At 38.5% G+C, this 24,149-nt stretch overlaps 1 protein-coding gene across 3 annotated transcripts in view; it reads right to left on the minus strand.

Annotated features, from left to right (window-relative positions):
• Nucleotides 1–24,149, minus strand: part of SLC35D2 (solute carrier family 35 member D2) — a 59,618-nt gene that overhangs the window by 19,391 nt on the left and 16,078 nt on the right. For 2 of the 3 annotated variants that reach the window (XM_045467850.1, XM_045467852.1), the window contains exons 5-9: nucleotides 17,531–17,602; nucleotides 16,565–16,633; nucleotides 11,603–11,705; nucleotides 10,224–10,316; nucleotides 5,306–5,373 (exon numbers count right to left, since the gene is read on the minus strand). In XM_045467850.1, the coding sequence (XP_045323806.1) occupies nucleotides 5,306–5,373; nucleotides 10,224–10,316; nucleotides 11,603–11,705; nucleotides 16,565–16,633; nucleotides 17,531–17,602 (405 nt within the window). The remainder of the gene's footprint in view (nucleotides 1–5,305; nucleotides 5,374–10,223; nucleotides 10,317–11,602; nucleotides 11,706–16,564; nucleotides 16,634–17,530; nucleotides 17,603–24,149) is intronic. The other variant, XM_045467851.1, reaches the window with a different exon arrangement.

Consider the following 24,149-nt stretch of genomic DNA (forward strand, 5'->3'; position numbering starts at 1 on the left):
CTAAGGAGAAGCGAGCTAAGCCTGCCCCTCCTGCCCCTGTGCACCTTGCCTACCCACCCCAGCTAATACGCCAGATCCCCAGCATCACAAGCCTGGCAGTGTGCAAGTAGCCCAGACGGGCCACGCCACCCCACAGTGAATCCCGCCCCTAGGAGAGGGGAAGAGAAGGCACACACCTGTCTGACTGTGGCCCCAGCGGTGGGCTGGGGGCAGACATCAGGTCGGACTGTGACTCCGCCTACCAACTCCAGTTATACACCACAGCACAGGGGAAGTGCCCTGCAGGTCCTCACCACACCAGGGACTATCCAAAATGACCAAGCGGAAGAATTCCCCTCAGAAGAATCTCCAGGAAATAACAACAGCTAATGAGCTGATCAAAAAGGATTTAAATAATATAACAGAAAGTGAATTTAGAATAATAGTCATAAAATTAATCGCTGGGCTTGAAAACAGTATAGAGGACAGCAGAGAATCTCTTGCTACAGAGATCAAGGGACTAAGGAACAGTCACGAGGAGCTGAAAAACGCTTTAAATGAAATAAATGTCTATGTGCCGAATACAGGAGCCCCCAAATATATAAAACAATTACTCATAAACATAAGCAACCTTATTGATAAGAATGTGGTAATTGCAGGGAACTTTAACACTCCACTTACAGAAATGGATAGATCATCTAGACACACGGTCAATAAAGAAACAAGGGCCCTGAATGATACATTGGATCAGATGGACTTGACAGATATATTTAGAACTCTGCATCCCAGAGCAACAGAATATACTTTCTTCTCTAATGCACATGGAACATTCTCCAAGATAGATCATATACTGGGTCACAAAACAGCCCTTCATAAGTTTACAAGAATTGAAATTATACCATGCATAACTTTCAGACCACAATGCTATGAAGCTTGAAATCAACCACAGAAAAAAGTCTGGAAAACCTCCAAAAGCATGGAGGTTAAAGAACACCCTACTAAAGAATGAGTGGGTCAACCAGGCAATTAGAGAAGAAATTAAAAAATATATGGAAACAAACAAAAATGAAAATACAACAATCCAAACGCTTTGGGATGCAGCAAAGGCAGTCCTGAGAGGAAAATACATCACAATCCCGGCCTATCTCAAGAAACAAGAAAAATCCCAAATACAAAATCTAACAGCACACCTAAAGGAAATAGAAGCAGAACAGCAAAGGCAGCCTAAACCCAGCAGAAGAAGAGAAATAATAAAGATCAGAGCAGAAATAAACAATATAGAGTCTAAAAAAACTGTAGAGCAGATCAACGAAACCAAGAGTTGGTTTTTTGAAAAAATAAACAAAATTGACAAACCTCTAGCCAGGCTTCTCAAAAAGAAAAGGGAGATGACCCAAATAGATAAAATCATGAATGAAAATGGAATTATTACAACCAATCCCTCAGAGATACAAACAATTATCAGGGAATACTATGAAAAATTATAGGCCAACAAATTGGACAACTTGGAAGAAATGGACAAATTCCTGAACACCCACACTCTTCCAAAACTCAATCAGGAGGAAATAGAAAGCTTGAACAGACCCATAACCAGCGAAGAAATTGAATCGGTTATCAAAAATCTCCCAACAAATAAGAGTCCAGGACCAGATGGCTTCCCAGGGGAGTTCTACCAGACGTTTAAAGCAGAGATAATACCTATCCTTCTCAAGCTATTCCAAGAAATAGAAAGGGAAGGAAAACTTCCAGACTCATTCTATGAAGCCAGTATTACTTTGATTCCTAAACCAGACAGAGACCCAGTAAAAAAAGAGAACTACCGGCCAATATCCCTGATGAATATGGATGCAAAAATTCTCAATACGATACTAGCAAATCGAATTCAACGGCATATAAAAAGAATTATTCACCATGATCAAGTGGGATTCATTCCTGGGATGCAGGGCTGGTTCAACATTCGCAAATCAATCAACGTGATACATCACATTAACAAAAAAAAAGAGAAGAACCATATGATCCTGTCAATCGATGCAGAAAAGGCCTTTGACAAAATCCAGCACCCTTTCTTAATAAAAACCCTTGAGAAAGTCGGGATAGAAGGAACATACTTAAAGATCATAAAAGCCATTTATGAAAAGCCCACAGCTAACATCATCCTCAACGGGGAAAAACTGAGAGCTTTTTCCCTGAGATCAGGAACACGACAGGGATGCCCACTCTCACCGCTGTTGTTTAACATAGTGCTGGAAGTTCTAGCATCAGCAATCAGACAACAAAAGGAAATCAAAGGCATCAAAATTGGCAAAGATGAAATCAAGCTTTCGCTTTTTGCAGATGACATGATATTATACATGGAAAATCCGATAGACTCCACCAAAAGTCTGCTAGAATTGATACATGAATTCAGCAAAGTTGCAGGATACAAAATCAATGTACAGAAATCAGTTGCATTCTTATACACTAACAATGAAGCAACAGAAAGACAAATAAAGAAACTGATCCCATTCACAATTGCACCAAGAAGCATAAAATACCTAGGAATAAATCTAACCAAAGATGTAAAGGATCTGTATGCTGAAAACTATAGAAAGCTTATGAAGGTAATTGAAGAAGATTTAAAGAAATGGAAAGACATTCCCTGCTCATGGATTGGAAAAATAAATATTGTCAAAATGTCAATACTACCCAAAGCTATCTACACATTCAATGCAATCCCAATCAAAATTGCACCAGCATTCTTTTCGAAACTAGAACAAGCAATCCTAAAATTCATATGGAACCACAAAAGGCCCCGAATAGCCAAAGGAATTTTGAAGAAGAAGACCAAAGCAGGAGGCATCACAATCCCAGACTTTAGCCTCTACTACAAAGCTGTCATCATCAAGACAGCATGGTATTGGCACAAAAACAGACACATAGACCAATGGAATAGAATAGAAACCCCAGAACTAGACCCACAAACGTATGGCCAACTCATCTTTGACAAAGCAGGAAAGAACATCCAATGGAAAAAAGACAGCCTCTTTAACAAATGGTGCTGGGAGAACTGGACAGCAACATGCAGAAGGTTGAAACTAGACCACTTTCTCACACCATTCACAAAAATAAACTCAAAATGGATAAAGGACCTGAATGTGAGACAGGAAACCATCAAAACCTTAGAGGAGAAAGCAGGAAAAGACCTCTCTGACCTCAGCCGTAGCAATCTCTTACTTGACACATCCCCAAAGGCGAGGGAATTAAAAGCAAAAGTGAATTACTGGGACCTTATGAAGATAAAAAGCTTCTGCACAGCAAAGGAAACAACCAACAAAACTAAAAGGCAACCAACGGAATGGGAAAAGATATTTGCAAATGACATATCAGACAAAGGGCTAGTATCCAAAATCTATAAAGAGCTCACCAAACTCCACACCAGAAAAACAAATAACCCAGTGAAGAAATGGGCAGAAAACATGAATAGACACTTCTCTAAAGAAGACATCCAGATGGCCAACAGGCACATGAAAAGATGTTCAACGTCGCTCCTTATCAGGGAAATACAAATCAAAACCACACTCAGATATCACCTCATACCAGTCAGAGTGGCCAAAATGAACAAATCAGGAGACTATAGATGCTGGAGAGGATGTGGAGAAACAGGAACCCTCTTGCATTGTTGGTGGGAATGCAAATTGGTGCAGCCGCTCTGGAAAGCAGTGTGGAGGTTCCTCAGAAAATTAAAAATAGACCTACCCTATGACCCAGCAATAGCACTGCTAGGAATTTACCCAAGGGATACAGGAGTACTGATGCATAGGGGCACTTGTCCCCCAATGTTTATAGCAGCACTCTCAACAATAGCCAAATTATGGAAAGAGCCTAAATGTCCATCAACTGATGAATGGATAAAGAAATTGTGGTTTATATACACAATGGAATACTACGTGGCAATGAGAAAGAATGAAATATGGCCTTTTGTAGCAACGTGGATGGAACTGGAGAGTGTGATGCTAAGTGAAATAAGCCATACAGAGAAAGATAGATACCATATGGTTTCACTCTTATGTGGATCCTGAGAAACTTAACAGAAACCCATGGGGGAGGGGAAGGAAAAAAAAAAAAAGAGGTTAGAGTGGGAGAGAGCCAAAGCATAAGAGACTGTTAAAAACTGAGAACAAACTGAGGGTTGATGGGGGGTGGGAGGGAGGGGAGGGTGGGTGATGGGTATTGAGTAGGGCACCTTTTGGGATGAGCACTGGGTGTTGTATGGAAACAAATTTGACAATAAATTTCATATATTGAAAAAAAAAGTCAATCAAGAGGCTCAACATTAAATCAGACACAGCTAAAAAGAGAATTAGTGAAATGGAAGTTATACATAAATGTTTTCATCGTGTGAGACTACATCACTGTAATTAAAATCAAGTTTGAGAATTTTTAAGTGTTGATCAAAGAGACTTAGGTGTTCTTAGCCAATTTAAACATAATGAAAACTGTACTATTGGAGGTAAAAAAAAAAGGGGGGGGAAATTCACAGAATTACTTTTGATAAGTAATTCCCTGACATAGTCATTTAAAGCACCTTTCAGTATGGGATAAGATAGGTGTTCGTCTATGCATGTAGCCCCACTCAGGAAAGATATGCCAAAAACTTCAAACAGGGGTCACCTCTGAAGAAGAAAACTGCAGTGCTGGGGGACAGGGAAAAATAGAGTAGCTTTTGTTCCCTGTGAATTCTGTTGCAGTTCTTGGATTATTTAGTTGTGTGTATTACCTATTCAGGAAAGGGAATTTTCAAGTTTTTGGAAGATAAAAGACACAGGCTGCATGGCTTCTCAACAGGAAGACAGACGTAAGGGAAATTTTAAGACAAAAGCCTAAAATTGTTGGACAATACAATGGCTTGGACAATGCTCCTCAGAAATTTCCCTGAATACAGCAGGTACGGCACTAGAGTAAATGGTTGTCATTTCCACATATTTATGTGGGTGGAAGATCTTGAAAACTGAGGGACATTGTAGCAAAGACAACAAATAGCACTGAATGTAATACATCAGCGGACCTCATGCAGACTAACTTTCAGAAATCAATAGACAACATCATATTTTGGAGAAATGTGATGTTAACATGACTCTCAAAAATAACAGTGTTTCATGCTTGCTTTTGGGCTGTGTTCCCAGGGATCCTGGGTCTCACTCCACTCCTCTGCTGCAGGGGTACTTTCCAGAGAAAGCTGGAGAAGCATAGACAAAGGGATTTTAACAGAGCATACAGAAAGTATATTTCGATTTGACTTGTCAAGAGATGTCATAGACCGAGCTTCTACTTGTCTATGGTTTCTTACCCCAAAAAACAGGAAAGAAGAAACTGTATGATAAATAGAACATTCTTCCATTCATTGAATTCAGTAGCCTATTACAAAAAAGAAAGAAAACTAATGGTTAGACTCATAATACTGCAGTTTAAATTTATGGATTTTACCAAATCGTGTTTTATTACAGGAACCACTTTCCCAAACAAAATACAACTTAAAAAATCCTAGCCAATACCAGCTGTGGGATGTTGGGCATATCACTTTTACTCCCTAAATCTCAGATTCCTTTCACAAACAGGGATTTTTTTTAAAAAACTTGCTCAAAAAGTCCATGTGAGGATTTAACGAAACTATTTAGAACCTGGCGGGAGCCAAGTATCCAGTATCACTATTGTTGCTGTGACTTTATTAATCTGTAATTAACTCTTTATTAATCTGTAGTCACAAAATCAGGATTGGGTTTACTTTTTATAAATAATCTTCGAAGAAGGGTGCCCAGAGGGCTCAGTCAGTTGAGCATCCAACTTCGGCTCAGGTCATGATCTCACCAGTTTGTGAGTTCGAGCCCCACATTGGGCTCACGCTGTTAGCAAGAGCCTGCTTTGGATCCTCTGTCCCCTTCTCTCTGCCCCACCCCCACTCATGCTTGCTCGCTCTCTCTCAAAAATAAACATTAAAACTTTTTTTGGTAATAAATAATCTTAGAAGAAAGCTTATTAGAAAATTAATAATAATGGCTAAGTCCATGAAATATTTTCAAAAATTTACAAATGCTTAGTATTATGAACAAATAAACTGAATTATTTGCTTTTTACAAAGCAAGGAAGAAATTGGGGTGGTGGAGTTAAGACAGAAGTTGGGTGCAGGAGTTTCAACTCTCAAGAACTTAGCTGAGAAGATGAAATTAACCCCCTTGAAATGACAGGTAACAATAAAAAGGAGCATTTTATTCATGATTTGTCCTTTGTCTACATCCAAAAATGATTTTAAAGTGACTCAAGACAATAAGCATGTGCTGCACATAAGCATGTGCTGAATAACACAGTTGAACATAAGCTCTATTCACTTCCTACTAGGCAAAACTTGGTTAATCAAGTTTTATAAGTTTATAGATTTAAAACTATTTAAATTCTTGTTAAGTTTAGAATTCAAAAATTTTAAGCCAATTGGGGCGCCTGGGTGGCGCAGTCGGTTAAGCGTCCGACTTCAGCCAGGTCACGATCTCGCGGTCCGTGAGTTCGAGCCCCGCGTCGGGCTCTGGGCTGATGGCTCAGAGCCTGGAGCCTGTTTCCGATTCTGTGTCTCCCTCTCTCTCTGCCCCTCCCCCGTTCATGCTCTGTCTCTCTCTGTCCCAAAAATAAATAAACGTTGAAAAAAAAATTTAAAAAAAAAAAATTTTAAGCCAATTAGAATGGAATTCTCCCCCAATTAATACAATCTTGCCACACTTGTTATTTTTTCATTAGTAAGACTCTGCCCACATCTCTTATCAAAAAGATACACGTTAAATATTGATGATAACTGTTGAAGCTGGTTGGTGGATACGTGGGGTCTGTTATGCTATTTGTTCTCCTTCTGTATAGCTTTGAAAGTTTCCAGCATAAAATTATTTTTTTAATGCTTATTTGTGAAAGGAAAATATAAATATAAAGCTGTCTTACTGTCAAAGGGGCAGAAAACATCCAAGGTAGTCAAAGATCAAAACCAAACAAAAACTATAGAAAACACTCTGTATCTAAAGTTAAAATAAAACTGGAAATAAGAGAAAACCATATGCTCCAAACTCCAAGCCGCAGATAGAAAAACATTTATTTGCTCAACAAACTGGAAGTATTTACTCAACAAGCTGAAAGTATTTCTGCAAACAGTAAATAAAAACTGTTCTGATACCATATAAACCACTGAGGGCTATGTAGTAATCTTCACAAAAATATCTGGATTCTTTGCCAATCTATATTTTAATAGATTTTCGTTTTATTTTGTTCCTTTAATAATGATGAGGCTGTGCTGGTGGCATTTTAAAAAATAATGTAAAAAATAATGTAGTATGACATTTATTTTAAAACAAAATAATTAAAGGTGAAGAACGATGAAGTGCTGCTTCCTTTAGACTTGCTATTGCTGTGCTCGCTTCGGCAGCACATATACTAGACTTGCTATTTCTCTAGCAGTATGGTGGAGCATGCATCTTTTTTATTTTGCATTTATGTGTTTTTTTTATCAGAAAAGTAAATCCTGTTATCTACCCTATTCATCAAATGCAATATACCCCATGTACTTTGAGCCTGGTGCAGCAATTCAAATGACTAAAAAAAGGTCACCCAAACAGTATTATCCAGGGGCACAAATTGTTGACAAGAGGAGCTGGCATCATGGACTTGGACAATCAGAGACAGAGTCAAGGTGCTGTTACCAGGTTTGTTGACCGTGTAAGTCCAAGGTCCCAGAGTGAGTGAATCTCCATGCAGTAAGTCATACACATGAGTCTTAACCACAACCTCTGATCCTCTCCAGCCAACCAGGAAAAATGCTTCACCTAAGTACTTTTTCTATTAACAAGTTAATATTTTGCCCTAATTTATCAATCAATTTCTGCTATAATCAAACCAAACTTGGCAAACAAAATGCAATTTTATAGGCTAACACATCTAATTATATAAGTTCTCTTCTTTATTACATTCGGTTCACAATCTAAAATGGATTCACACATGGTTAAAAGTAACCAATTGGAAGAAGCTTACGATTCAATGGAACGAATACACAGCAGAACAATCTTACTAGTGAAAAGTACATTATTTTTTTCCACAGGGTTTTAAAAATCACTGATTATAGTGAGTGTCCCATATCTTCTGGATCTCCTATCATACAATACTTTTAAATTAAAATAGAGTCAAATTTTTAACTTCGTGATTTTGTATCTTATCATTTTTACAGAGGGCCCTTTTAACAGTTTTAAACACATTCTATTTTTTTCCAATTATAAGTTTCTTATAGATTTTTAAATAAATCTATATATTTAGCTCTGCTCCATCTGGAATTTCTGTGGAGAGTAATCACAGTTGGGGCTCTAAGGTACCTAGAGAAACTGTAGATTAGAAGCCTGGTCAAAAAAGAGACTAGATAGAGTACATATTGAGATAGTTCAGCACCAAAAACCAGGATAGGAGCATAACATTCTCCTAGAACACCACTACTTAATAAGTTAAAGTATACGTTCGGCCTCTTGTACTTTCTAAGATATAAGTGATAGGTTATGGTTTTTCATGCATGAAGGCAAGAAACACTTTTCATGTACAATAAGGTAACTAAGATTACAGTGGAGAATGGGTTCCAGAGCAAGACTGCCTGGATCGATCACCTGCTGTCCTTGGATGGTATTTAAGCACCGTGCTCTAGACTCCTCATCTACAAGATGAATAGCAAACAGTCCCTTCTCCTCAGAAGGCTGCTGTGGAAAGCAGTGAAATCGTTCATGTACAGTGCTTTAAACAATGTCTGATACAATAAGTCCTCAATAAATATTAGCTGCTATTATTTTTATTATTACCTGAGAAAGTATAATAATTCTGCAGGGATAATCGTTACAAGGAAGAGAAACTTCTGAGAGCCCATGTTACAAGTTATAAAGCAATGGTTTGGGTGTGGGAACATATATTCCTATCAAAACAATGTTATCAATTATTAACATAATACATCTGGTCAATTTAACTCATAAGGTACCTAAACTTCAGTTTCTGGTCTGTTTCCTCTTCTGGACAGGAACTGTACAAATGAAAAGTATAGCTTTCAGAAAGAATATGAAACCCTGACATCCACCCAGGAGCCCACAAGAGCCTGCAGCCTTCTGGAAGTACTCAACCCCCTAAAAGGCGGGGGTTGGATGGGGGGAGATGGAATCAACTCAAACTGTTTGCACCACAGAAACATGCTGATTAGTAAACACAGAAATAACAGTCACGTGGCAGGTGATGGGTTACTGCACAAGGCCTCTCTGAACACCCCCTCTCACCCCCACCCCTGTCGGTCCAGCAACAAAAGGGTTGCTGAGGGTTGGTTCTGTGGGTGGAGGCCAGACTGGACCATAATTTTGCCTAGCAAATCTTCTCATGTGAACTTAAACATCTCCCTTAAGATACAGGCAAAATTCTTAGAAGAGGTGTAGCTGGCAACTTTCTGAAAAAGTAGGGCTTGGCAGGGGCTGACACACCTCAAGGTGGCTACTGGGGATGCTACTGGGTGAACATCACCCTTCCTGAATGACTGGTGTTCACTCCCTCCAGCTGGGCCCCCTCTGTTTCTACTCATCTACCATCTTATTTGTCTCTCATGTATGTGCAGCAGACAGGTGAGCAGGGCAGATACCAAAAGAACAACACGTTCTCAAAATTCAAATGTACATCCTGGAATATTTAGAGACAAAATCCCATGATATCTGGAATTTGCTTTAAAATATTCCAGAGGGGGGGAAAAATGAAATAAGAATGACAAAACGCCGAACGGTATTGACCCTGGGCGGTGGGTACAGGAGAGTTCATTTAATTATTCTCTGTACTTTGCATATGTTTCAAAATGTGCATTATAAAGGTATTAGATAAATAAATCCATTTTTAAAACTATCAAAATCCCCTTCTAAGTTAGTTTTCCTAGGATCCCCACATCAGCAAACAGGGATACGAAGGCTCAAACTCAGATTTTTACTGTTGTAGTTTTCCAAAATCTTCAAGTCCAGAATTCTTGTGACTACTTCTGCTGCTTCCCAGGTGTCTAAAGATAAACACCAAAGGAAGGATAGTGTCAGAGGTATTACTGGTGATGTCACACATCTCGATTCCATGTACCCTCCTGGTAATCTGACTTACCTTTACGCTTTACACTGCAGTACAAAAAGTTAACTATTAAGACTCTCAGAGGCTGCTCAGCAGGAATGTAATGACTGTCACCAGCTCACCTGCTGAAGGTCTCCAGTAGAGACACTGATGATAAGAGTTGGTATAATCATGAAGCAGGCATTGTAGAAAAGCACTCCATATTTGCCTAACTCCTACAAAAACAAAGAAAACACTGAATTTTAGAAACACAAAGCATCAAATTTCGAAGGCATTTATATAACTATGTATTTATGCAGAGTTAAAAATCTATTCTGACCAACTCTGTATTGGAATATTTTCAGTAAATTCCTAATGTAAAATGCTTCACCTCAAGCATATCATGATAGCAAAACAAACATTTGTTTTAAACAAAAATGGCAGATAAAATGGATGAATATGGATGGACTCTGAGGCCCACCCATCTCTCACATTCTAATTGTTTTTTTTTTTTATCATTTTGTCTGCAAAATGAGAAATCTGGAACAAAATTAAGAACATTTAAAATGTTAATATAAACAGAACTCCTTAAAAACATCTGCTCTTTCTGGTAAGGAACAGCAGTGTTAAAATACAAGGTATCTCATTATCTAATCTTGCATAAATTTACTTTTCATTAAAGTGGCTTCACTACTTCTCCACCATTTTTCATAAAGGGTGACATACTGTGACCCTCAAAAGGCAAAAAACCTGTTTTTGTAAAACTGCCACCAGTAAAAAAACAAAGGGCCCTGCGGAAAAAAACAGTGCAGATAAAAAGCAGCTCACAGAAATGAGTCTGTCCATCAAAGCAAACTCCCTCACTCAACACAAAGAACTTGGAACAAAGCAACATATGCCTGGCTCATCCTCCAGAGCTTCCGGAACAGCTGGGGTGGGGTAAGCGCTGTCCCCCCACCCCCACAGACGTGGAGGCGGCCACATGCAAGAAACGCCCATCTGCCCACCAGTCTCTGGGGAGACCGCTCAGTTACTGACCAGGAGAGGCAGTTCCTGCTGGGCAAGACCTTACAAATGATCCATTCCACAGATGATGAAACTGAGGTTTGAAGAAGTTTAAGGGTCCAAGTCACAACAACCAGTAAGCAGCATAACTTTTATATGTAACCCATACCTTCAGACTCTCAAACTGGAGTGGCTCTCAGAATACCCCTGACTTTGCCTTGGTCACTGATGAGGATAGCAAAAAACACCTTTTAATTTTAATCTGCCTCTCAAAATAATCTCTTTATATATTCTGACTTTGCATCTAAAATAGTGTCTTATTTTCAACCAAAACTTTGTAAGGTAAGGGATAACAAGAACCCATACAAACAAGATAACTGAAAAGAAATTAGTGACTTATAAAGCATATCATGTAAATTAAATTATGTGCCAACTTTACAAATCCATTTTGTTTTTTCATGTAATTTCAGGGGCCAGAGGACAAAGCCTAAAAATCAAAGAAGTGAAGATCTGGTACCTTTGGGTCCATTTTCTGTTTGGTATAAACTCCATTTGCTGCTGTGAAGATATCATTCAGGAATACAAAAATATAGCCTTCCAAGTTAAAGGCAAGGTCAGAACTGGGAGGGAGAACACAAAAGGATGATTATTCAGAAACTCACAACTTGGCCTTCAAGCCTGCCTGTTTTATCTTGCCCTAATCAAATCCACTTGTGATGCTAGTAACCACTTTCTTTTCCTCTGGCATATTTCCCCCCTCTGTGGTTAATTCCTCTGCTTTGCCTCCAGACAAAACAAAACCAGGCCATCAGGTGGCTTCAATTTAATCATGAATGGCTTAAAACCAGAACAACATTAACCACCTTCCTTTAACTGCAAAGCCCTTTCTTTCGCCAACTGATCAAATGGCGTAATAATCGGTGAGCTCTGCTTTTCTGAGGGGAATGATTTGTCCAACCCACCCAGTGGCTTTGCTTATTGTAATAAACAGGGCCATCTCCAGGGGAGATGCCCTGTGGGGACAGCTGGGCAGTGACTGGGGCAAGAGAGGTCGAAAGAGGAACTGACACCTCCATCTGGTGTCCCGCCGGTCACATCATCCACCAGCACGCCCCCACCCTGTTTGTCAAAAAGGCAAGGCATTGATCCATTCCTTCCCTGCAATTCCTCTAAGGCTACCTTCTCCTCATTCTTTTGAACAGCTTCTTTTCTACTTCCATTTTATATAAATAATACTGGTATAAAAATGTTCGGGGGCACACGGCACAGGGAGAGAAAGAACAGCTGAGCCATGATATGAGTCACCTACTACACTTGATCCTACAGACAGTACCAGACCCATGTCATAATTCATAAATACATATCATCAAGGAGGTTTCCTCTACCCTCTTAGGTTCAGTGACTGGAGCCTGCAAATTTAACTGACAGTAGCTTAACAAGAAAAAAGGAATACAACTTTTATAAAATATTTCACATGTATAGGAGTTCACAAAAAAGGAATGAATCTCAAATAAGTGGTTAGACTCTGGGGCTTATATATCATTTAACAAAAAAAGACATTTGGATTCCAAGGAACAAATAAATTATGGAGAAAGGACTAGGAAATGCATGGGGGAAACCAATGGAAGATAAGCGTTACTGTAGTAAGGTTTATCTACACAGACTCATCTCAGTGCAGGTCCTCTGTCTCCAGTGAGAACTGCTCCTGGTGCAGGAGAAGGGGGGCACATTCACAAAGGGAAATTTATGGTCTGCTTTTAGGCAGGAAAGGGGAAGATCGAGAACTCTTCCTACATCTGTTGGTTCTCAATTGCCTTCAGCTCAAAATAATGTTTGTGCCCAAGTGGCATATTTTAGAATGGCATATCCTGATCTCCTGCAACATAAAAATTTGTTTTAAAGAAAGATCATTTCTAACCAAAGAAAAAGAAATAGAGAGGAAGAAGTTGTGCCAAAATCTGACTGCAAACTAAACCAGATTTGCTTGAGGCTTCTGCTGGCATTATTAACTACAAATATATTTGTGAGAATGTAAATTAACTTTAGATCATCATAAATCAGAATTCTCTGGCTCAATCACACAAAAAATAAAATCTCTTAAAATAAGGGTCTTCCAAATCTCATGTCTACCCACATTTGGCTCCATGTTAAGAAGCGTCTGCTGTTCCACAAAATGGCAAAGAATCCAATGGATAAAAGAGCCAGGTCTCTAGGGGAGTGGAAAGGTGTTGCTCACTTCCTAGGAGAGCCCGAGGGAAATTCCCAGAGTTCTCAGATCTGCTCGGGGGGCCTCAAGTTTCCTAGCACCACTTGTTTAGGCCACTGGTAAAAGCACAGAAATTTGAAAAGAATTCATTTGCTTTAATAAATGAGAGCAAATTCATGGTTAACCCTTTAGTTGTCATTTACGGCTGTTTACAGACATGATACTTTAACTTTATCTGGCCACGTAACTTGCTTCAGCAAACAAAATGTAAGAGGAAGTAATGCATGGCATTTCCAGGAAAAAGCTTGAAGAGCTGGGGCACGATTCCCCACATGCCCTTTTCTCTCCCTTTGAGGCAGGGGTTCCATCAGCTTGGGTCCCTGAGTAGCTACAATGAGCTGAGTACCCGCAGAGCGTTAACTAATGTTGGACTGAGTAAGTAGTGTGAGCAGAATATATTTGGTATGTTAATGTGGGAGCTGTTTGTTACAGCAGCATAAACTGGCTCATCTGAGTAAATCAGCTCTACAGTTATTTGCATTTAGACGAGGTGATTTGAATGAGCAGAGAGAAGGCTGGGGGTCACAGCTAGCCTGCAGCTAAGAACTGTGCTTGTCACCCACCTAGATAGTATCCATTCTGTGGGTGCTGAGGATGGGAAAGGTTGAGAAGTACTGTTCCAAGCTGGCTCTTGGGGGAAAGTTAGATGTTTTGGGAACACTACCCTTTGAGCTCATTAGAATATCACATGTGCTAATTATGAGCTGAATTTCTATTCACTGGGTCTGGAAATACGCCTCCGTATACACAGCATCTGAAGCACCATTCCTCACGAAAGCCTTACAGACATTTTTATAAACCATGTTTGTAAAAGTATACAATTGACTCTGAGTAGTTTCCAAATCAAGCTCTAAGAAACTTACAAAAAAGAGGCTGCCCAGGGGACACCTCAAAGCGCTGTGGGAGGAGGCCACTTTCAACAGAGCACCTCCCTCTTTTAGCTACTTTGCTCCTATGATTATCTTGGAACAAAATCTTCACGACTACAACAGGCTCTAAGTGCTGCTGTTTAAAGTCCACATACCAGAGACCTAAAACAGTGCTGAAAGTAGAGGCCAGCTTGCAGAGGGGCTGAACTCAGCCACAGATAGGACTGGGGACAGGGATGTTACAGATGAAAATGTAAATAATAAACTTCGGTTAGGCAAGGGACTAACCACATTTATAATAATAAAAAAAACAAAACAAATAAATTGCTAATATCTGTCACCATCTGGCATGACATATTTTCTAATCTGTTTCTTTTACTTATTGTCTGTCTCTACCAACTAGAATGGAAGCTCCGTGCAGGCAAGGTTTCTTGTCTGTTTTGTTAACAGCTGGACTCCCCAGCACCTAGAATGATGCCTGGTGTATAGTACACACTCAACATGTATTTGGTGAACTTGGCCACATGCTACAGTAAACCCCAGTTTTCTATCTCATTTCATTCTCACAAAGACACTAGTAGGTGGGTCTGTTCTAACCTCCATTGCATTGTCGAAATAACTGGGGTGCGGGCAGGCTAAATCACTTGTCCTGGTTGTACAGCTAGTAAGCAAGGAGACTAGAATAAGAGAATATCCATGCCCTTATTTAATTTGCAATTAATGATCCAGAACTCTTCTTTCTCAATCAGTTAAGAAACTAATTTAACTGAAATTCATCCACTCTGCATTCTTCCCTTCACTCAGGTAGGGGTTCTTTTTTTTCTATTCTTTACTGTACACATGAGTAAAACTGAGGCACAGAGAGGCTGAGAAACGGCTGACAAGGGGCTGGGCTAAGTTTTGGACCCAGGGAATATAACTGTACATACGCTTTAAGCACCAGGCTATAAAAGCCAGGAGTCTAGGGCACCTGGGTGGCTCAGTCAGTTAAGCATCTGACTTCGGCTCAGGTCATGATCTCACAGTGAGTTCGAGCCCTGCGTCGGGCTTCGTGCTGACAGCTCAGAGCCTGTAGCCTGCTTCAGATTCTGTGTCCCCCTTTCTCTCAGCCCCTCCCCTGCTTGCACTCTGTCTCTGTCTCTCAAAAATAAACAAACATTAAAAAAAAATCTATTTAAAAGCCAGGAGTCTGAGTGTCTGCTTTCAAATGCAAACTTGGAGTCCGAATTCCTGGTCTTACATATTAACAAATATGATACTATAATTGACCCTGAACAACACAGGTTTGAACTGTGCTGGTCCATTTATCCATGGATTTTTTTTTCAATAAATACAGTACAATATTGTATTTGTATTTTGTATTTGTATTTGTAAATGTAAATGTATTTTCTCTTCCTTATGATTTTCTTAACATTTTTCTTTAGTTTGCTTTACTTTAGGAATACGGTATATGATACACATAACATACAAAATATGTGTTAATTGACTATGTTATCAGTAAGACTTCCAGTCAACAATAGGCTATTAGTAGTGAAGTTTTTAGGGAGTTGAAAGTTATACTTGGATTTTCCACGGAGGGAGGGGGAGTGGGAGGGAGTGCAGTTGGCACCCTTAATCCCCGTGTTGTTCAAGGGTCAACTTAGTCATGCACTGGTATTGGCTCCTGTCCCAGATATACAAATACATTTAATTAGAGTACCCCACCTGGGAAACAGAGTGCTAAGGCATCACAGGTGATAAAACAAATCAGCATACAAGGGCTTTATAAAGCTGTTATTCTTGACCAAATGCCCAAGAACTTTTCAAGTAAATTTTTTGTACTGAAGACAAACATTCAGTAATAAAAGCAAGTAGTTTACTCCTTTTTATGAAAAAAAGCTGTATTCAGGGGCGCCTGGGTGGCGCAGTCGGCTAAGCGTCCGACTTCAGCCAGGTCACGATCTCGCGGTCCGTGAGTTCGAGCCCCGCATCAGGCTCTGGGCTGATGGCTCAGAGCCTGGAGCCTGTTTCCGATTCTGTGTCTCCCTCTCTCTCTGGCCCTCCCCCGTTCATGCTCTGTCTCTCTCTGTCCCAAAAATAAATAAACGTTGAAAAAAAAAAAAAAAAAAAGCTGTATTCATATCTTCTAATGTTCCCTTTTTACATTCTCAGAAATGTTCCGGCCAAGTTAGAACCCAGTCTGACTTTCACAGGAACACATGGGGAACCCACTAACATCAACAGACTTGTCTCCTGGCTGCTCAATTCAACTGCAGCCAGATGGAAAATGGAAAATGAGGGCGGGGTGGGGCCTATTGTCAAAGGCACAAAGAAGTTACTGAACAGAAACAGTCCAGAGTCTTACCCAGCTGCTATGAAAGCACCAAGTATGATGGTAAAAACACTGACGATGATGTTCAAGGAATAGTGCTTCCTGGAATAAATAGATGGATAGATGATAGAGAAGGAAAGAAAAAGGAAAAAATATAGATTATAATTCTTAAACTGAAAATACACATTGCTCACAGTTTTATAGCTAAAATCTAACGGATATCGCTTTACAGAGAGAAAGCACTGTAAGTGTCTGTAAAAGGATTAATAAATCAGACCAAATGTCTTTTTTAAACAGTTGTTTAATTTAATTATAAGTGTATTTCTCTGTTCTCATTAGAAAGATGCTGTGACAGAATGCACAAGGGCCCCTGCCGACAGTTCTAGATGGTCTTATGTCAAGCATCCAAAGACTAAGATAAAATTCAACATAGGACTTAGAACATTGGGCCATCATCCAAATTTCATTGCTAAATAATCTTCCTAAGCAAAATCAGGAACTACCTTTTCTGATACTGGCCTGAGTATCTTTATGAGAAATTTTTAAACTAACATTATAAAAATTAATTTATTCCTATGTTCTATTGTAATCACTACATCAGAATGGATTTTCATGACTTCCTGCATTCCTATTTTATATGTACACATGGAGAATTTTTCCTCTGTATTCCTGTCAGGGTATATTCCAGGTGGCTCAGGAAACATACTTACATCTGTTTGGGGATTGTTGGGGTTTTTTTTTTTAATAATTTTCTATTATAAACACATATTATTAGTCTACTATAAAATCACAAGCAAAAAAAATCACTCATGTTCTTATGGAATCATGGAAATAGGAGACTGCTTTTAAATGAATAAACCATTTGTCCTTAAGTTATTGCTACTAGCAATTCAAATTGACTATTTGGAAAAACAATTAGATATTGAGAACTTGCTAAGCAAAAATAATATGGGATGAGGGGAAAGGACATGAGAGGAACAGAGGAAACACAAAAATCACCCAAGTATGATGGTTTCCAGGAGTAAAGTAAGTGGAATGGTAAATTTCCTGAGCACGGTGAACATCGGCAAACTGTTGGGAAAAGATTCAAGTATAGTAACATCAGACACCAGGTATTTTTTTCACATGCTTTACATTTTTAATTAAGCCCACTAACTTTCCAAATTAAATATAAGAAATTAACCTTAATTCTCACATATAACACCAACAAATCACATTAAATAATAGAAATGGAGATTTAGTAGTTTCATGCCACTTTTGCTTATTAGCAATTTTTTTCACTTGCTAGCAATTTTTAAAAATCATGTTATCCAACTACTGCAAACATTGTGCTAAAACTACAATGACTATGCTAAAATACCGTATGCAGTATACACCAACACACCCTTTGGCAAATTAAGTTGGAATTATGTATCAACAGTCATTAAGTGCTAACCTTGGACCTAATGATTTCTTTTTGGGAAATTCAGCCCAAGGTAATAATACAAAAGAAAGAAAAAAACCAGGTGTGCAAATGTGTTCATTACAACAGTGTCTTTGGAGAAAACATCAGAAACAACCTAAAAGTCATACAATAAGGGGCGCCTGGGTGGCTCAGTAAGTTAAGCATCTGACTTCGGCTCAGGTCATGATACTGCGTTGTGGGTTTGAGCCCTGCAGCAGGCTCTGTGCTGACAGCTCAGAGCCTGGAGCCTGCTTTGGATTCTGTGTCTCCATTTCTCTCTGCCCCTCCCCTGCTCACTCTCTGTCTCTCTCTGTCTCTTAAAATATAAAATAAAACGTTAAAAAAAAGTCACACAATAAGACAGTGATAAAATATATGATAAATCTATTTGAGAGAACACTACACATTAACTCTAGAATGTAAAACTTTATACCACTATTGTAAAATAAATATTAAATAAAACAAGGAGAATACATAACTATATAGAAGCTACAACTGCAACATGACACATTGTACATATGGGGACACACTGAAATCAATATTTAAAATAGTATCTTAGAAGATAAAGTTATGAGTTATTTTTTCCTCAAAACTTTATGTAATGAGGCTATATTCATTGCCTTTTAAAAATACTTAAGAACTTTCAGTGGGGCCTCAAAACTCAGAGATTCCAAAACACAGCTCAATGCACACCCAAAAAAACTGACTAGGCTGGAACAGCCAACCTCCACCTGCTTCCAGATGTCACCCTGAGAAGATGGTGACCTGGAGAAAGAAAGTCACAACCACAGCCAGTACAGCAGTGACCATCTCCTCCGGACCAGACCTGTGGAGGGGTTCCATGTGATCAATGATGCCACAACCAGAGAACAAGTACAGAAAGAATTTTCAGGAACTTTATACCCACACTTAAAGATATCTTATGAGGGGTGCCTGGGTGGCTCAGTTGGTTAAGCGGCCGACTTCGGCTCAGGTCATGATTTCATGGTCCGTGAGTTTGAGCCCCGCGTCGGGCTCTGTGCTGACAGCTCAGAGCCTGGAGCCTGTTTCAGATTCTGTGTCTCCCTCTCTCTGACCCTCCCCCATTCACGCTCTGTCTCTCTCTGTCTCAAAAATAAATAAACGTTAAAAAAAAAAAAAGATCTCTTATGAGATGGATTAGAACTGCCTTTTTCAAAGCACCCAAAAAGTCAATTAATTCCAAAAAGTATTTTTAATGATGCCTTTTAAAAGCAAGTAAGTTATACTTAATGATGAAAAGCTGACTGTTTTCCCCTTAAGATCAGTAATAAGACCAGAATGTTTGCTCTCAACACTACATCAATTCAACATATACTTGGGATTCTAGAAGAGGCAATTAAACTGAAAAAAAAAAAAAAAAAAGGATACTGTTTAGAAAGCAAGAAATAAAGTTATCCCTATTTGCAAATGACACGTAAAGAAAATCCTAAGGAATCCACTAAAGTGTCATCATAATGAATAGTTAAGCAAGAGTGCAGGAAAAAAAATTGCATATACAAAAATCAATTACATTTCTATATATATTGCAATGAGCAATCCAAAAAGGAAATTAAAACAATTCCATTAATGATAGCATCAAAAGAACAAAATTCTTAGGAATAAATTTAAGAAAATAAGTGTAAGATTTGTACACTAAAAACTACAAAATATTGTTAGAGGATTAAAGAAGCGTTAAGTGGAAAGATACTCCATGTTTCTGGATCAATAGGCTTAAAATTGTTAAAGTATTGGAAATACTCCCAAATAGATCTATAGTTTCAACACAATCCTATCAAAATCTCAGTTGGCTTTTTTTCCCCCCAGAAATTAACAAGCTGATGTTAAAACTGATATGGTGAGGCACCTGGCTGGCTCAGACAGTACAGCATGAGACTCTTGATCTCAGGGTCATGAGTTCAAGCCCCATACTGGGTATGGAGCCTACTTAAAATAAAGATTGGGGCACCTGAGTGGCTCACTCGGTTGAGTATCTGACTCTTGTTTTCAGTTCAGGTCATGATCCCAGGGTCGTGGGATTGAGCCCCACATTGGGCTCTGAGCTGAGCATGGAGCCTACTTAAGATTCTCTCCCTGTCCCTGTCCCTGTCCCTGTCCCTGTCCCTCTCTCTCTCCCCCACCCACCCCATGCCCCTTTCCCCAGCTTGCACTTTTTCTCTATCTAAAATTTAAAAAATCTATAAAAAATAAAGATTAAAAAATCAAATTATGGTCATGCAAGAAAGCTAAAACAAGAAAGCTAAACCAGAAAGCTAGAACAATCTTGAAAAAGAATAAAGTTGGTGGACCCAATGTCAAAACTTATTACAAAGGTACAGTAATTAGCACTATCTAGTTATTGATTATAGACATGTAATCAAAGGAATAGGATTAAGAATCTAGAAATAAATCCATACAATTATGGTCAATTCATTTTCAACAAGGGTTCCAAGACAATACAATGGGGAAAGAAAAGTCTTTTCAACAAATGGTGCTGGGACAACTGAATATGCACCCACATGCAAAAGAATGAATTTGAACCCCTTTCTCACACCACATACAAGAATTTATCACATAACATATCAAAGACCTAAATATGGGAGCTAAAATTATTAAAATTTTTGAAGAAAGCATAGGGATAAATCTTCATGACCTTGGATTAGGCAGTCTTCTTAGATATAATACCAAAAGTACAAGCAGCAAAAGATAGACTTGATAAATTAGACTTCATCAAAATTTTCAACTTTTATAAATGGATAATCAGAAGGTGATATATACAAACAATAGAATATTTTTTAGCCTTAAAAAAGTAATAGGGGTGCTTGCCTGGCACAGTTGGCAGAGCATGTGACTCATGATTTTGGGGTTGTGAGTTCAAGCCCCAGGGTGGATGTAGAGATTACTTTAAAAATAAGATCTTTTAAAAAGAGAATAAAATTCTTATACATGCTACAACATGAGTGAACCTTGAAAACATTATACTAACTGAAAAACTTAACTTAAAAAAAAAAAAACAGATTGTATCATTTCACTTGTATGAAATATCTGGAGTAGGCAAGTTAATTGAGACAGAATGTAATATAAAGGTTACCTGTGGCTGGAAGCATGAGAAAATTGGCAGTTATTTTTTAATGGGTACAGAGCTTCAGTTTAAGATGATGTTAAAGTTCAAGGAATAGATACTGAAGACGGTTGCTCAACATGTGAATATACTGAATGCCAATGAACCATATACTTAAAAATGGTTAAAATGGTTAAAATGGTAACCATTTATGTTACATATATTTTACCTTAATTGTTAATTTTATGTTACATATATTTTACCTTAATTGTTAATTAAATTTTTAAAAACCTAAAACTTTTGTGTTTCAAAGTATACCATTAAGAGAGTAAAAAGACAACCTACAAAATAAGAGAAAACTTTGCAATCTTGTGTGTTAAGTGTTAAGGGACTTGTATATAAAATATATAAAGAGGACTTACAGCTTAATAATAAAAAGATGAATAACCATATTAAAAATACGCAGAAGATCTGAATAGATATTTCTCTAAAATATATCTATATCTATATCTATATCTATATCTATATCTATATCTATATCTATATAGATAGATGGCCAATAAGCACATGAAAAGATGCTCAATACCATTAGTCATCAGAGAAATGGAATCAAAACCATGAGATACTACTTCACAACTACTAGAACAGCCATAATCAGAACAACAGACAATAACAAATTTGGCAAGAATGTAGAGAAGTTGTAGCCCTCTTACATGGCTGGTGGACTGTAAACTGGTATAGCTACTTTGAGAAATAGTTTGACGTTCCACAAAACGTTAAACAGAGAACTGCCATATGACCAGCAATCCTACTCCTAGACATAAATCCAATCAATGGCAATCCCATTCTTCAATGAAGTCACCCTTGTCTCCTTTCTTTCTCCCACACATGTTATTTATCAGGAAATTGTGTTGGCTGGTCCTTCACAATATATCCAGAACCTAGATTGTGGCCTGAACATAACCTTTACCATTAAAAACAACCAGGGGAGGGGTGCCTGGGTGGCTCAGATAGTTGAGCGTCCAACTTTTGATTTTTGCTCAGGTCATAATCCCAGGGTCATGGGATGGAGCCCTACATCAGGCCTGCTTAAGATTCTCTCTCTCTCCCCTGCCCCTCTCCCCTGCTCATGTGCTCCCTCTCTCCCTCCAAAATAAATAAAATAAAATAAAATAAAATAAAATAAAATAAAATAACTAAAAATAAACAGGGGATCCTTGGAGAATGGCAGGAAAAGTTCAAGATAAGCCTGGGACATCATGTGCCAGAAAGCAAGGAACTAACCAGAGCACTGGGGCCCTAGAACATAAAAACCAACTCATAGGGGCTCCCATTGGCCTGAGATGGGATAATGTGAGCATCAAAAGAATTATGTATATAATTAACTAAAAATATCAAGTAAATGAAATAGATCAATAGAATATACTAGAGCACCTAGAAATAAACCCACACAAATACAGTCAACTGACCTTTAACAAAGGAGCAACCATAATTTAATGGAGAATGGATGGTCTTTTCAACAAATCATGCTAAAACAACTAGACATCTACATGCAAAAAATGGAATCTAGACAGACCCTACACCTTTCACAAATAAACTCAAAATAGACCATATGCTTAAATGTAAAATGCAACCTATCAAACTCCTGGAAGATAGCACAGGACAAAATGTAGGTGATGGGGTACAGCAATGAGTTGTTTTTTTTTTTATCTTTAAAGACATTTTTTAATGTTTTATTTTATTTTTGAGAGTGGGGGGAGAGAGGGAGAGTGGGGAAGGAACAGAGACAGAGGGAGACAGAATCCCAAGCAGGCTCCAGACTGCAAGCTGTCAGCACAAAGCCCAACACAGGGCTCTAACCCACGCACCATGAGATCATGACCTGAGCCAAAGTTGGACACTTAACCAACTCAGCCACCAGGCACCCTTAAGGTTTTATTAAGTAATCTCTACACCCAACATGGGATTCAAACTTACAACCCCAAGATCAAAAGTCATATGCTCCACCAATTGAGCCAGCCAGACACCCCCCAACAATGAGTTTTTAAATACAACACCAAAAGCATGAACCATGAGAGAAAAAAATGATATGGAACTTCATTAAAATTTAAAACTTCTCTGAAAGACAACACTAAGAGAAGGAAAAGACAAAACTACAGACTGAAAGAAAATACTCGCAAAACACAGATCTGACAAAAGACTTCTATCAAGTAAATGGAAATTCATGAGTTTATAATGATTATAGTAAAAAAAAAAACAAGCAAAAACTCTCACTGGTCACCACTGAAGGTGACAGGACACTAATTTGTCATGCTGAACATGTATAAATAAAGCTTACGTCCTGCCTTTCTTGTGTGAAATGGTGAAAGTTTGTATTTATTAAAGAAGTTTACATAATACATGAAGACAGGGTGATCTGCAACTTGTAATGGAATAATGAATCTAGAAAGTCATCATCAATGAATCTAAAACCATTAGGTGAAAGACTGATGGGAGTGCCTGGGTGGCTCAGTCAGTTAGGCATCTGACTTCAGCTCAGGTCATGATCTCACGGTTTATGAATTTGAGCCCCATGTCGGGCTCTGTGCTGACAGTCAGATCCAGGAGCTGTCTTTGGATCTGTGTCTCCCTCTCTCTCTGCCCCTCCCTCACTCATTCTCATTCTGTCTCTCTCTCTCTCTCTCAAAAATGAATAAAACATTAAAAAAGGAAGGAAGGAAGGAAGGAAGGAAGGAAGGAAGGAAGGAAGGAAGGAAGGAAGGAAAGAAGAAAGAAAAAGAGAGAAAAAGAGAGAAAGAAAGAAAGAGAAAGAAAGAAAGAAAGAAAGAAAGAAAGAAAGAAAGAAAGAAAGAAAGAAAGAAAGAAAGAAAGATTGGCTGACTGACTGACGGGGCACTTTCTAATGAAGGGACCAGACTGACCCCTTAAAATCATTAAAAGGGCAATCAATCAATGTAATATCATTATAAGTAGGTCACTTGAGGAAATCTTTATGGGTGTTAGATACTGCAGTGATAGATTTCACAGACTTATACACAGGCCAAAACTTATCGTTTGTGCATTGTAATTATGTACAGTTTATTTTATACCAATTATACCTCAAAAGGGGTTTTTTT

Source organism: Leopardus geoffroyi, chromosome D4 (assembly GCF_018350155.1).
Source record: "Leopardus geoffroyi isolate Oge1 chromosome D4, O.geoffroyi_Oge1_pat1.0, whole genome shotgun sequence".
NCBI classification, from domain to species: Eukaryota; Metazoa; Chordata; class Mammalia; order Carnivora; family Felidae; genus Leopardus; species Leopardus geoffroyi.